Here is a 14,727-nt window from a genome sequence, read left to right on the forward strand (position 1 = left end):
GAAAAATACTTGAGATATGTGCTGTCTCTGTTTCCATGTTCAATATTAAGAGGATATCCATTATTCATATCTTTGGAAAGAATATACAGGCTTTTATCTCTTCAAGTCTGAAAAGAAGTGGATGTTTCCAAAACCCTAATAATGATAAAATTATTATGGTTGTTTGTTTTATAAATATAAATCTAAAAATGTATCATTCCCCCTATGGTACCAATTATAATCACAAAAGTCACTTATAGAAAGCCAAACATGACACAAGGCTTCCAATTTTCTCCCACTAAAATAGAAAGAATGATGAGAAAATTATTTTTGTAATACAATCACATTCTATAGAATACACACACACACATGCATGCACACACACACACACACACAGAAAAAGAGGGATTCATGTAATTTCTGTAGTTTAATAAAATTATAAAATTATATTTCAAAAATTACAGTGTTATCAAATATTTATGAAAATTCATAGGCAAATGCTGAAGGTGGCCAAAAGTTACAAACTTCATGTTATGAGACAAATGAATCCTGGCAATGTAATGAACATCAAAGTGAACATCAAAACAAAGCTGTATTGTACATTTGAAAGTTACTGAAAAGGTAGATTTAAAATTTTCTCATCACAGGATAAACTTTTTGTGGTAATCATTTTGTGATGTATACATATATCAAAAACATTGTGTTCTACATATAAAACTAACAGAATATTATATGTCAATATTTCTCAATGTAGAAGACAATAATTAAATATATTACTTGTATCTTAAATATTCAGTGCATATTATTTATATTATTAAATTACTATTTAATACATGACAGTCATTCAATATTATTTAGTTAATATTAACAGGATAAAATAATATTTATGAAAAGTTATTTTAAAAATAACCAGTGGGTCGGCAATAAAATCACAGAGGAAATTAAAGTAAAATACTTTGATACAAATAAAAAATAACAAAAAATACAAATAACATATACAAATAACAAAAAAACACCACACACAATCCATGGAATGCAGCAAAAGCAGTCCTAAGAGAGAGGTTCATAGCAATAGAGGCCTTCCCCCAAAAACAAGAAAAATCTCAAATAAACAACGCAACCAACCACCTAAAAGAATTATAAATAGAAGAATAAGCAATACCTAAAGTCAGCAGAAGGAAGGAAATGATAAAGATCATTGAGAGAATAAATAAAATAGAGATTAAAACAGCAATAGAAAAATGCCAGTGGTAATTTGATATGGATTGCATTAAATTTGTAGCTAAGTTTGGGTAGTATAGTCATTTTCACTATATGGATTCTTCCAATCCAAGGACATGGTCTTTCTCTCCATCTGTTTATGTCATCTCTGATTTCTTTCATCAGTATCTTACAGTTTTCTGAGTACAGGTCTTTTGCCTCCTTAGGTAGGTTTATCCCTAAGTATTTTATTCTTTTTGATGTGATAGTAAATGGGATTGTTTCTTTAATATGTCTTTCTCTTTCTTTGTTAGTGTTTAGAAATGCAAGAGGTTTCTGTGTATTAATTTTGTATCCTGCATCTTTATGAAATTCATTGTTGAGCTCTAGAAGTTTTCTGGTAGCATCTTTAGGATTTTTTTATGTATACTGTCATGTCATCTGTTAACAGTGACAGTTTTATTTCTTCTTTTCCAGCTTGGATTCCTTCTATTTCTTTTTCTTCTCTGATTGCCATGGCTAGGACTTCCAAAACTATGTTGAACAGTAGTGGTGAGAGTGGACATCCTTGCCTTGTTCTTGATCTTAGATGAAATGCTTTCAATTTTTCACCATTGAGAATGATGTTTGCTGTGGGTTTGTCATATATGGCCTTTATTATGTTGAGGTAGGTTCCCTCTATGACCACTTTCTGGAAAGTTTTTATCATGAATGGATGTTGAATTTTGTTAAAAGCCTTTGCTGAACCTATTGAGATGATCATATGGTTTATATTCTTCAGTTTCTTAATGTGGTGTATCACACTGATTGAATTGCATATATTGAAACATCCTATATCCATGGGATAAATCACACTTTATCATGCTGTGTGATCCTTTTAATGTGTTGTTGGATTAAGTTTGCTAGTATTTTGTTGAGGAATTTTGTGTCTATGTTCATCAGTGATATTGGCCTGTATTTTTCTTTTTTAATGATATCTTTGACTGGTTTTGGCATCAGGGTGATGGTGGCCTCTTAGAATGAGTTTGGGAGTGTTCCTTTCTCTGCAATTTTTTAGAAAAGTTTGAGAAGGATGGGTAAAAATTCTTCTCTAAATGTTTGATAGAATTTGCCTGTGAAACCAACTGGTCCTGGACTTTTGTTTGTTGGAAGATTTTTAATCACAGTTTCAACTTCTGTAATTGTGATTGGTCTATTCATATTTTCTATTTCTTCCTGGTTCTGTCTTGGAAAGATGTACCTTCCTAATATGTCCATTTCTTCTAGGTTGCCCATTTTACTGGTGTGTAGTTGCTTGTAGTAGTCTCTTATGATCCTTTTTATTTCTGTGGTATCTGTTGTAACTTCTCCTTTTCCAATTCTAATTTTATTGACTTGAGTCCTCTCCATTCTTTTTCTTGATGAATCTGGCTAAAGGTTTATCAATTTTATTTATCTTCTCAAAGAATCAGTATTAGAACATTTTTTTTTTTAATTTGTAAGGAAACACCAAAGATCCCAAATGGCCAAAGCAATCTTGAGAAAGAAAAAAAGAGCTGAAGAAATCAGGCTCCCCGACTTCAGACTATACTAAAAAGACACAGTCATCAAAACAGTATGATACTGACACAAAAAAGAAAAATATAGACCAATGGAACAGAAAAGAAAGTCCAGAGATAAACCCATGCACCTATGGTCACCTAATTTATCACAGTGGAGGAAAGAATATACAATGGAGAAAAGAGAGTCTCTTTAATAACTGGTGCTGGGAAAGTTAGCTACATATAAAAGAATGAAAGTAGAATACTCCCTAACAGCATACACAAAAATAAACTCAAAAAGGATTAAAGACCTAAATGTAACATCAGATACTATACAACTCTTAGAGGAAAACACAGGCAGAACACTCTTTGACATAAATTGCAGCAAGATGTTTTTTGATCCAGCTCCTAAAGTAGTGAAAATAAAAACAAAAATAAAAAAATGAGATCTAATCAAACTTAAAAGCTTTTGTGTAGCACAGGGAACAATATACAAAACAAAATGACAAGCCTCAGAATTGGGGAAAATATTTGCAAATTAAGCAACTGACAAGGGATTAATCTCCAAAATATACAAACAACTCATGCGGCTCAGTATAAAACAAAACAAAACAAAGGAACAACCCAATCAACAAATGGTCCAAAGATCTAAATAGACATTTCTCCAAAGAAGACATTCAGGTGTCCAAAAAGCACAGAAAAAGATTCTCAACATCATTAATTATTAGAGAAATATAAATCAAAACTACTATGGGGTATCCCCTCACACCAGTCAGAATGGCCATCATCAAAAAAAAATCTACAAATGATAAATGCTGGAGATGGTGTGGAGAAAAGGGAACCCTCCTACACTGTTGATGGGGATGTAAACTGGTACAGCCACTATGTAGAAAAGTATTCAGGTTTCTTGAAAAACTAAAAATAGAACTACCACATGACCCAGTGATCCCACACTCAAGTATATACCCAGAGAAAAACATTATTCGAAAAGATACATGCACCCATTGCAGCACTATTTACAATAGCCCAGGCATGGAAGCAATCTAAATTCCATCAACAGAGGACTGGATAAAGAAGGCATGGTACATATATATAACACAATGGAATATTGCTCAGCCATAAAAAAGAACAAAAGAACAAAATAATGTCATTTGCAGCAACGTGGATGGACCTAGAGATTGTCATACTGAGTGAAGTCAGACAGAGAAAGACAAATATCATATGATATCACTCACATGGGGAATCTAAAAAAGGGTACAAATGAATTTATCGACCAAACAGAAGTAGATTCCCAAATGTAGAAAACAAACTTATGGTTACAAAGGGGTAAAGGGGGGAGGGATAAATTGGGATGCTGGGATTGACATGTACACACTACTATGTATAAAATAGATAACTAATAAGGACCTAGTGTATAGCACAGGGAACTCTACTCAATACTCTATAATGGTAACCTATGGGAAAATAATGTAAAAAAAGAGTGGCTATATGTTTATGTATAACTGATTCTCTTGGCTGCATAGAAGTTAACACAACATTGTAAATACACTATACTCCAGTAATTTTTTTTAAAGTAATAGAAAAATCAATAAAACTGAGCCCTGGTTTTTTGAAAGGGTAAACAAAAGTGACAAACCTCTGGCCACAGTCACCAAATAGAAAAGACAGCACCCAAATAAACAAAATAAGAAATGAAAGTGGAGAAATAACAACCCATACTGCAGAAATACAATTCATAAGAGAATAGTATAAAAATGATATGCCAACAAATTGGACAACCTTTAAAAAATGAACAAGTTTCTAGAAACATACAGCCCATGAAAAGTAAATCAAGAAGAAATAGATAACCTGATCATTAGAGGTGAATAGAACCTGTAGTTTAAAAACTCTCTGCAAACAAAAGTCTGGGACCAGATAGAGTCATGGAGGAGTCCTACCAAAAATACAAAGCTTGCCATTCTTTATATTCTTCAATATTTTTATAATTTTTATTTTTTTGATATCCTAGCTACACTCCAACCTTAAGACATTCATACAGTTCATTCCCTTTGAACTATTTACTAACAGAAATTTGGATGACCACTTTCCCCAATTTCTTGGTCTCTAGTGAAAAATGTCTCTGTAATAAAGAATTCATTCACGTTCCTCCAATATAAATCACTTACTGTCTCATCCTGATACCCTACATTTCTATTTACTTTTTTCTGCAAATATACTGGCACCATCTGTTTGGTTTTTCTCACAAACAGTGGCACACATCTGTGTGTGTGTTTCTCTGTATATACTTGAATGCCTATAATTTGAAAGCCTACTTTTATATCTGACGAAGTGTTAGTGCCTATATAATATTTGTTGAATAAATGAATGAAACATACTGATTGGATTATTAGTCAGCATTATCCCAAAACACCCACACCTACAGTATATGCATGGGAGGAGTATGTTTTCTTGATCCCTTGACACTGGTCCTGGCCATGTGACTTGGCTAAAAGAATACAGATGAATGTGAGAATATTATAGCCCCAGCCTATTCTGTAAGCTTGACCTTCCACCATGGTATGAGTTTGTAGTGTACAGCTTCTACCCATTCAGCTACCATTCCAGTTTAAGATCAAGAGACACATGGAACCAAACTGAACTCACAACCCAGCTGACCAACCTGTAGAGTTGTGTGAAATTTATGCTCACTGTTTTATGCCACTGACATTGTGTGTGTGTGTGTGTGTGTGTGTGCATAATTATAATAAAAATAGTAAAAGCCTGACTACTTTGGGAACATAATACAGAAGTCACATATTTAACCATATATGGAATACTATTATATCATTCATGTGGTACAATTGTTACACCTGGTATCAAGGGGGAATATTGTCCTCTTTGCAGTGGGTCATTTCCCAGCTCTTTCAAATATATGCTTTGCTGTGTGGCTTGCTTTGGTAAATGACACATGAATAAAAGTGACTGATTCCACATCCAAGCATAAATTTAGAGCTGTTGCCTAGTTCCACTGTTATTCTTTGTTTCTGTTTTTAATTAATTTTTATTGGTGAATACTTACTTTACAATGTGTTAGTTTCTGCTGTACAGCAAAGTGAATCACTTATACGTATACATGTATACCCTCTTTTTTAGTTTTCCTACCCATTTAGGTCACTGCAGAGCACTGAGTAGAATTCCCTATGTTATAGAGTAGTTTCTTATTAGTTATCTATTTAATACATAGTAGTGTATATATGTCAATCCTAATATTCCAATTCATCCCACTTCCATCCCCCCTTGGTATCCATATGTTTGTTCTCTACATTTTATTCCTTTGCCACTATAGTAGTGACTCATTAGGGGCTAAAGAATTTTCAACACAGGAAACAGGAATGAATACATGCAGCTGAGTTGCACTCAATTAATACCAAATAGGTGATATCAATAAGAGATACTCCCACATTGTGAACCATTGAGATTTGTACTTTGTAAGCCAACTAAAATAGAGCTCAAGTCCAGTTCCAAGGGTACAAACTGACCATTTGATGTATAACAATAATCCCATTCTTCATGATTATTTCAGGAACATGCATTCAACAAGATCTTGTCCAAATTGGTCAGATTTTATTTGGAGAAAACTGATTAAAAATGTTCCTTACTATTGTGACAAATACTGGAGTAGCATATTGTAGGCACTGTAAATTGCCTACATGAGACCTGGTGATTATGTTTTCATATTTTTTTTGTTTTCATATTTTTCCAGCCATATAACCCACGCCTAGAATGAAATTGAATGTAATAAATGTAGAGAAAAAAGGAAAATGAATTAATTACATTTTGAATCCACTGAATAAAAACATATTCTGGATGACCAAACATCAATCTGTAATTATAGCACAAATTTGAATTGTTTTAAATTATTTGCAACATAAATTTGTTAACTGATTGAATAATTATAAGATTACATAATACCGATGTTGCTAATAATGATAGAAACCAATTCCAACACATTTTTACTCAAATTTATTAATACTTAAAACTGCCTAGATAATATATTGATTTACTCAGCAAAGCATGGCCCCAGAACAAAAAGATATCACAGATGGGTCCTATAAAGAATAGTCATTGATTTTGAAAAACTCATAAAGTGTCTATTATGTGTTTACATTTCACTATGTTTTAAATATAGTTCTATAATTGCCTATATCAAATAATTATGGCCTTAAACTGAACAAATCTATGGGCTGCCTTGGACATTATATATTCTTAGAACTGGACCTTATTGATGAGGAACATGCCATACCATAGAGGAACATGCATATATTTCACAAAAAAAAATTCCCTTAACTTGTTAATATCTAAACATTTTGCAAATAATTGTAAACATATTCTGTTTTCTCACACATTATCTAACTCATATTAAGCTCCTGACTTTCTTTTTCTTTCCCTTGGGAACACAAGGGCTTGAGGGACTTAGTAACATTTCACAGCTGTCTCCAATCAGGCATTTTCTTCACCTGAATCCATCTTCTATATGAAAATCTCACTGGAAATTTTTCAAAATGATTCAATGCTCAAGGAAAAATAAAGTGCGCATGTGTATACAAACTCAGAATTAAACTACTTTGTTTAATGCTTATTTCCTGGTGCCATACATAAGCAAATGTAGGTAGAAGATATCCATTATTTAAAGGTCTTTCTATTCATTTAGCTTAACCATTCCACTTGTAACCCAGTGAAGGGGCCAAGATTGTGTTTTAGTTTCCTAGTTTTTGTGTACAGACTATTAATCACCAGAAAGGTAAGTAGTTATAACAATGGATATTTCTCTCCAGATTTCAAATTAATGAATATGGAATATTGCAGTGCTTAAATTTCAGACACATATCACTGGCTGAGGTGTGAGAGAAGGTTCTAGCACTTCTAGGATCTTGCAGATAATGTAATTTTGTTACATGGACAAAGCATCTTCCTAACTTGAGTGTATCTATAAAAGATTACCAAAAAAACTTTAATTGCATTACCACAGTATCAGTGAAGGAATAAATTTGCCTTATTTCTATACTTTTAATTTATTTTTTTCAACTTTTTACATTTTTCTTACAAGTGAGCAATTTCCTCCAAATAATATTACAGTGATAACATTTCAGCTGTGGAAGATTGATCAAGAATGTGGGTGTTATCTAGAAATTTTTATAAAAATTAATTTATGAAAGACAATGCCAAATGATTGTCTAATCAAATACACATTATTTCATTTTAAACACCTTCATGAAAGCAACCTATTATAGGCTCTTTTTAGTAACATATTATATTTTGCATTTTGCTTGAATGCTATTTTTCTATGTCTTATTCCTTTTCAAAACCCAATTCTTTTGAAATAATCACCTGTACTTCATAAAATATCTTTTATATTCATATTTAATACTACAATCTATATTCATAATTCATCATTGCATCATATGAGGTAAAGTGTTTTGGTACTTAGATAAATAAATGAGTAACGTTTTCAAGTTTTGTTATTATCTTAACGATTTTTTCATTCTACTTGAGACAGGCAGGATAAGAATCATCTCCATTTTAAGTTCATAAATTTTGTTTACTTAAAAGTGTATTCCTAGTATATAAATTTTGAAATTCAATCTGGTAATTTTGAAGGCACAAATGAATAGTAGGTGAGAGGGAAGGAGTTAGGTGGAAGAAAAAAGGAAGCAAGAAAATGTTGGGGAGGGGAAAGAAGAAATGAGGGAGGGAGAAAAATGGAAAAGAAAATAATACTGAGAACACTGATGAGATTTGGAATGGATAAAAATGCAGGTAAGAAAAACAAGAATTTCAACGTAATAAACATTATGGTACATGTTTCTTTTTGGATTATTGTTTTCTCTGGGTATATGCCCAGTAGTGGGATTATTGGATTATATAGTAGTTCTATTTGTAGTTTTTTAAGGAACTGCCACACTGTTTTCCATAGTGGCTGTACCAAGTTACATTCCCACCAACAATGCAGAAGGGTACCCTTTTCTCCACACCCTCTCCAACATTTGTTGTTTCTAGATTTTTTGATGATGGCCATTCTGATTGGTGTGAGGTGATACCTCATTGTGGCTTTGACTTGCATTTCTCTGATGATTAGTGATGTTGAGCATCTTTTCATGTGTTTGTTGGCCATCTGTATGTCTTCTTTGGAGAAATGTCTATTTAGGTCTTCTGCCCACTTGTGGATTGGATTATTTGCTTTTTTGGTATTAAGTTGCATGAGCCGCTTGTATATTTTGGAGATTAATCCTTTGTCCACTGCTTCATTGGCAAGTATTTTCTCCCATTCTGAGGGTTGCCTTCTTGTCTTGTTTGGGGCGGAAGATGAAGGGGAAGCTGGGATGAAGTGAGAGAGTAGCATAGACATATATATACTACCAACTGTAAAATAAATAGCCAGTGGGAAGTGGCTGTATAACAAAGGGAGATCAACTCGATTATGGGTGATGCCTTAGAGGGCCAGGATGAGGAGGGTTGGAGGGAGTCACAGGAGGGAGGGAATAAGGGGATATATGTATAAACACAGCTGATTGACTTTGGTGTACCTCAAAAACTGGTACAAGAGTGTAAAGCAATTATATTCCAATAAAGAGCTTAAAAAAATAATTTCAATGTAAGATTTATTTTATCCAGTGTCCTAAAGAAGCTCTCCACCTCTGTCTCTTTGTCACTGTGGATGAGCTAAGCAAGGCACCAGACATAAACTTTCCCAAAGCCATCGATCCATAACTGGCAGAGTATGATTGTAAATATAAATTTGTCTAACAGTGTTCTGTCAATGATTTTTCCTTTACATTTATAGTGGCTAATATTTTATGTTTCTAATACAAACATTTATGAATAATAGAGAACATGTACTCTATTGCTACATTTTCTTTTTTTATATTTGGCTGCATTGGGTCTTCATTACTGTACATGGGCCTTCTCTCATTGTAGTGAGCGGGGGCTACTCTTCGTTGTGGTGCACAGGTTTACCCCTTGCGGTGGCTTCTTGTGGAGCATAGGCTCGAGATGCACAGTCTTCAGTAGTTGTGGCTCATGGGCTTAGTAGCTGTGGCTCACGGGCTCTAGAGGGCAGGCTCAGTAGTTGTGGCACAGGGGCTTAGTTGCTCTGCAGCATGTGGGATCTTCCTGGACCAGGGCTTGAACCCATGTCCCTTGCATTGGCAGGCAGATTCTTAACCACTGCACCACCAGGGAAGTCTCCCTATTGCTACATTTTCTAAGGGGTATTAAAAGAGGATGCTGAAAATGATGGGAAACTAAAAGTATTGGCGAACTTTATAAAGATTCTGATCATTGGAGTAAGTAATGTGAAATGAACAGGCTTTGTTCTCCAAAAGTAAGAAGTATTAGGAAGGAAAGAAATTTCAATCCTACTAGTCTACTAATAATTTGCAAAGAATAACCATCTGCTCTTGAAAGCATCAAGTTGCTGTTCAGAGGAAAAAGTTCAACTATAACATTTGCAAAATGAAGGAAAACCTAAAGCCCAGTTACTTGCAAAGCAATTTAATTTCCCCAGTTAGATCTGGAATGGATCAATTTGATGGACATAACAAGAAAAATTTGAATCTTCATAACATCCATCAACTTGTATTTAACAATTTAAAAAGTATATATTTCTCCTTAGCACACTTTATGCATGAAATAATATTTTAAATACATGAGTTGTAATCTCAATTTTGTAAATGATGAAACTAAAGTTTAGAGTGAATTAAGTATTTCATCCCAGGACATGCAGCTAACAAATGCAAGAAATAAAACCTAGGCATTCAATTTTGACTCCAAATCCCCTTCTTTCTGCACAGAAGTGGAATTACCAATATGTTTAATCATGTCTTATTTCTATGAGTAAATAAATAAAAATCTTGTAAAAATTTACTTTTCAAACTGTACTAGTTATAGAAACAGGCCAATATTTAATGAATGCTTGTGTCCCACCAAAATTCATAGATTGAAATCCTAACCCCCAGTGTGATGGTATTAGGAGGTAGAACCTTGAGGAAGGAATTAAGATTAGATGAGACCATAAGGGTGGAGCCCTCATGCATGAGGTTAGAACTCTGATAAGAGTCACAAGAGCTTGCTTCCTGTGCTCTGCTCTCCACCATGTGAGGAAACAAGAAGCTGGCAGTCTACAACCCAGAAAAGGGTTCTATCCAGAACCTGACCACACTGGCACACTGGTCTCAGACTTCCAGCCTCCAAAACTGGTAGAAACAAATTTCTGTTTTTCATAAGCCATTCTGTTTAAAGTATTTTAACACAGAAGCCTGAATTGACTAAGACAGATGTCAGGTGGTGGGACACCAAATAGGTATTTGCATGAGATTTGTAGAACAAGATTATTGACTGAAATAAAATTTCTGAATCCAAAAATAAGTAGAAAAAAAAATGACAATACCCAGAGGAACAAATTGTAATAAGCCAGTAAACATTTTAAGGGCCATAGTAATAATAGAGACCATGTTGCTATAAAATATAAAGAAGGATGACTTTACAGGGATTGGAGTGGCCAGCCTGGCAAAGGTGCTAGTGGGACCAACTCTTTTGCTTACAGCTTTGTGAAAAATTCCATAGGTTTTTTTTTTTGGAGGGTGGATAATAAAGTAGGAAAAAGTGATGGTTCCATATGGGAAAATTTGTGAGCAAATACATACTTATGTGAAGACTCGGGCATTTGTCCCACAGCATAAGCCTTATAACAAATTATTACATAAAATACTATTTGCATTATATGAACTATTGTTTATTTTAATTCCAATTAATCAGAAATTGCATTAGTCACTAAGTAAAAAGCTATTGGATGTGAACTAAGGCAAGTCTCAGTATTTTATTTTAGTGTCTAGATACTCAACTCTTTTGCATAATGTTAGTAATCTGCTGCTATTATTTGAATTTATCTGTTTTTTATTTATAACACATATAATAATAGATATCTATTCATCTATTCTGCTGTTTAATGCTGTGTTATGGCTTTTGTTGTATTGAACATGCAATGCATGTTAAATGATTAAATGCAAATACATTGAGGTAATGGAACACATTAGTGTTGATACTTTGATATGAAAATATATTCATAATTCAGTTTTCACTATTAACTATCATACTTTGCAATTTATAATCCATCAGAACTTTATTTTATAATATGAATTTTATAATACACAGATAGTTTAAATCCTGATTACTTCATTAAACTGTAAAGTAATATAAAATTAATGTAAGAGATAATAATCTGACTAATATAACTAAATGGTGGCTTGCCATAATAATCAAAAAAAATTCAATGCTCTTACAAGACTTCTAGTTTTAATATACTTTTCAAGAGAAGAGTTAAGACCATTACTTGTAGGAATATTCTTAAGAGGTTGAAGGATTTGGAACTTAGTAGAGGGTGAGGAGTGGTTGCATATTTGAACAAAGAATTTCCTGTGAGGAGATGAAGATGTACATAACTATATGAAACTATATCAGGCAGAAAATTTCTAAAGTGAACATTTACCAGTGGGATCTAGCACATGATCTCTTCAACACTAGGATTAAATAACCACATGGATATTCTCCATATTCCCATTTGCTCTTGAAAGTTGTGTGAATCTTCCAAAGAATGAATAACATTTGTGGGGAAACTGTATGAAACTCTCATTATGTATAGAAAACTCTAGATCTCTGAAGTGAGAAAAATATCTCAAAAAATACCTAATCAATTTAGGAGATTTAAATTCTACTAACCAGCATAGAACTCATATGTCCTTAAGTTTGTAGTGTTTCATGTCATCATGCACAGTGCTTGTCATTTTTAACAGACTTGCTTACAGAACTTTGCTTTGTTCCAGGGATCACAGTTGTGAAGCCAAGGGGAACTTGCAGAGGCAGAACAAAGGAAGTCAATATGATTATTTGTAGTCCACTGGAAAGTCGCCAACAAAAGTGATGGTAAACCACTAATAAAGCAACATTTTTATTCAACCAATTTTGGACTCAAGGAGTGTATAATACAAAATAGATTAAAAGGAGAAAAATATCCATCTAACTGACAATTTCACTTCATGCATCCATAAATCAAACAAGACAAATATCATTTGATCAGCTTAGGACTATTGGATTCATCATTTATTTCCTGATTTCTTTTTGTTTTTCTTTCTTTCTTTCTTTCTTTCTTTCTTTCTTTCTTTCTTTCTTTCTTTCTTTCTTTCTTTTCTTTTCTTTCTTTCTTTCTTTCTTTCTTTCTTTCTTTCTTTCTTTCTTTCTTTCTTTCTTTCTTTCTTTCTTTCTTTTTTCTGCACTGCTCGGATTGTAGGATTTTAGTTCCTCACCAGAACTGAACAGGAGCCCTAGGCAGTGAAAGCACAGAGTCCAAACCAGTGGACCATTAGGGAATCCCGCTGAATTATCTAGGTAAGATGAATAATGCTTTCTTGATTGGCTAAATTCTATGTAGTCTAGTGTTAATTGAGAAATAATTTCCATATTATGTGATTTTCCCTTTATCTCTATGGAGATTCCAAGGATGACATATTTGGAGAACCACACAGTTACTGAATTTATTATCATGGGTTTGCTGAAATACACTCCAATTCACTTGTGCCTCTTTGCACTTATCACCATTATATTCCTTGTTACACTAACTGGAAACAGCCTCCTAATTTTGGTGATCCTGGTAGACCCCCATCTCCACACCCCTATGTATTTTTTCCTTTGGCAGCTGTCTCTCATTGATGTTCTCTTTACTCTTGCCATTGTACCCAAGATGATGATGGACTACCCTCTGCATAAAAGAGTCATCTTTCTTCCTGGCTGTGGTATCCAGATCTTCCTGGGACTGGCCCTGGGAGGAACTGAGTGCATCCTCTTGGGCCTCATGTCCTATGATCGATATGTTGCCATCTGCAAGCCTCTACACTATCCACTCCTCATGAATTGGTCCCTCTGTAGGCAAATGACTTTTAGCTCATGGATCAGTGGTACTTTCAATGCCTTGATACATACCATCTATACCATGAGATTCCCATTTTGTGGATTCAGAGAAATCCATCATTTTTACTGTGAACTTCCTGTTGTCTTGCAACTCTCCTGTGAGGACACCTTGGCCTATGAGTCTGGGGTTCTGATTAGCACCACCATTTTACTTCTTATTCCATTCTCAGTCATCCTTGCTTCCTACACACTCATCCTGGTCACCATCATCCAAATGTCTTCCACTGAGGGCCAGAAGAAAGCATTCTCTACCTGCTCCTCTCACCTTACAGTGGTCAGCTTATATTATGGTGCCATCATTTTCATGTATATGAGGCCAATCTCTTCCCATACTTTCAGTCAAGATAAAGTAGTATCTGTCCTCTATACCATTCTGACACCCATGCTCAACCCTATGATCTATAGTCTTAGAAATAAGGATGTGATGGAAGCCCTGAAAAAAATCTTATGGAAGTGTGCATTGTATTCTAAAATGTGAATATAAAGGCTTAGTGATTAATGTATGTTATTGGGTATAAATGTTGTTTACATTATAGGAAGCAATTTTTACTATCTAATAACAATCATACATCAGTCACTTGGATATAGTGTTTCATCCAATCCATTTTTTAAAGATACTTTTGATGGGGACTATTTTTAAAATCTTTATTGAATTTTTTACAGTATTGCTTCTTCTTATGTTTTGGATTTTTGGCCACAAGGCATATGGGATCTTAGTTCCCCAACCAGGGATGGAACCTGCACCCCCTGCATTGGAAGCCAAAGTCTTTACCACTGGACTGCCAGGGAAGTCCTTGCATCCAACATAAGTTAAACATATTCTCAAATAGACAAATTTAAATGTGGAGCCATGGTATAAAATAGCCATGCCTTGGTTAATGCATTAAGAATGCAGTTCAAAATAGGAAATTCCAATTCTAGAGCACCAATTGAGGAAAATGTCTGGGAGCCATATTAAGTCACCAGGCAATGATTAGAAACATAGCCTCTGGACTCCTGTGTGAAGGTTCAGAAAGCAGGGTAAAGTGAC

The 14,727-nt window shown here is 34.1% G+C and overlaps 1 protein-coding gene across 1 annotated transcript; it reads left to right on the forward strand.

The window, feature by feature from the left end:
• The first annotated feature begins 13,230 nt into the window (after positions 1-13,230).
• LOC130836360 (olfactory receptor 2AJ1-like) lies at positions 13,231-14,175 on the forward strand. Its single transcript, XM_057708406.1, has one exon. The coding sequence runs from the start codon at positions 13,231-13,233 to the stop codon at positions 14,173-14,175; it is 945 nt and encodes a 314-aa protein (XP_057564389.1).
• Positions 14,176-14,727: the final 552 nt, after the last annotated feature.

This window comes from Hippopotamus amphibius, chromosome 15, assembly GCF_030028045.1.
Source record: "Hippopotamus amphibius kiboko isolate mHipAmp2 chromosome 15, mHipAmp2.hap2, whole genome shotgun sequence".
In the NCBI taxonomy this organism is placed as follows: Eukaryota; Metazoa; Chordata; class Mammalia; order Artiodactyla; family Hippopotamidae; genus Hippopotamus; species Hippopotamus amphibius.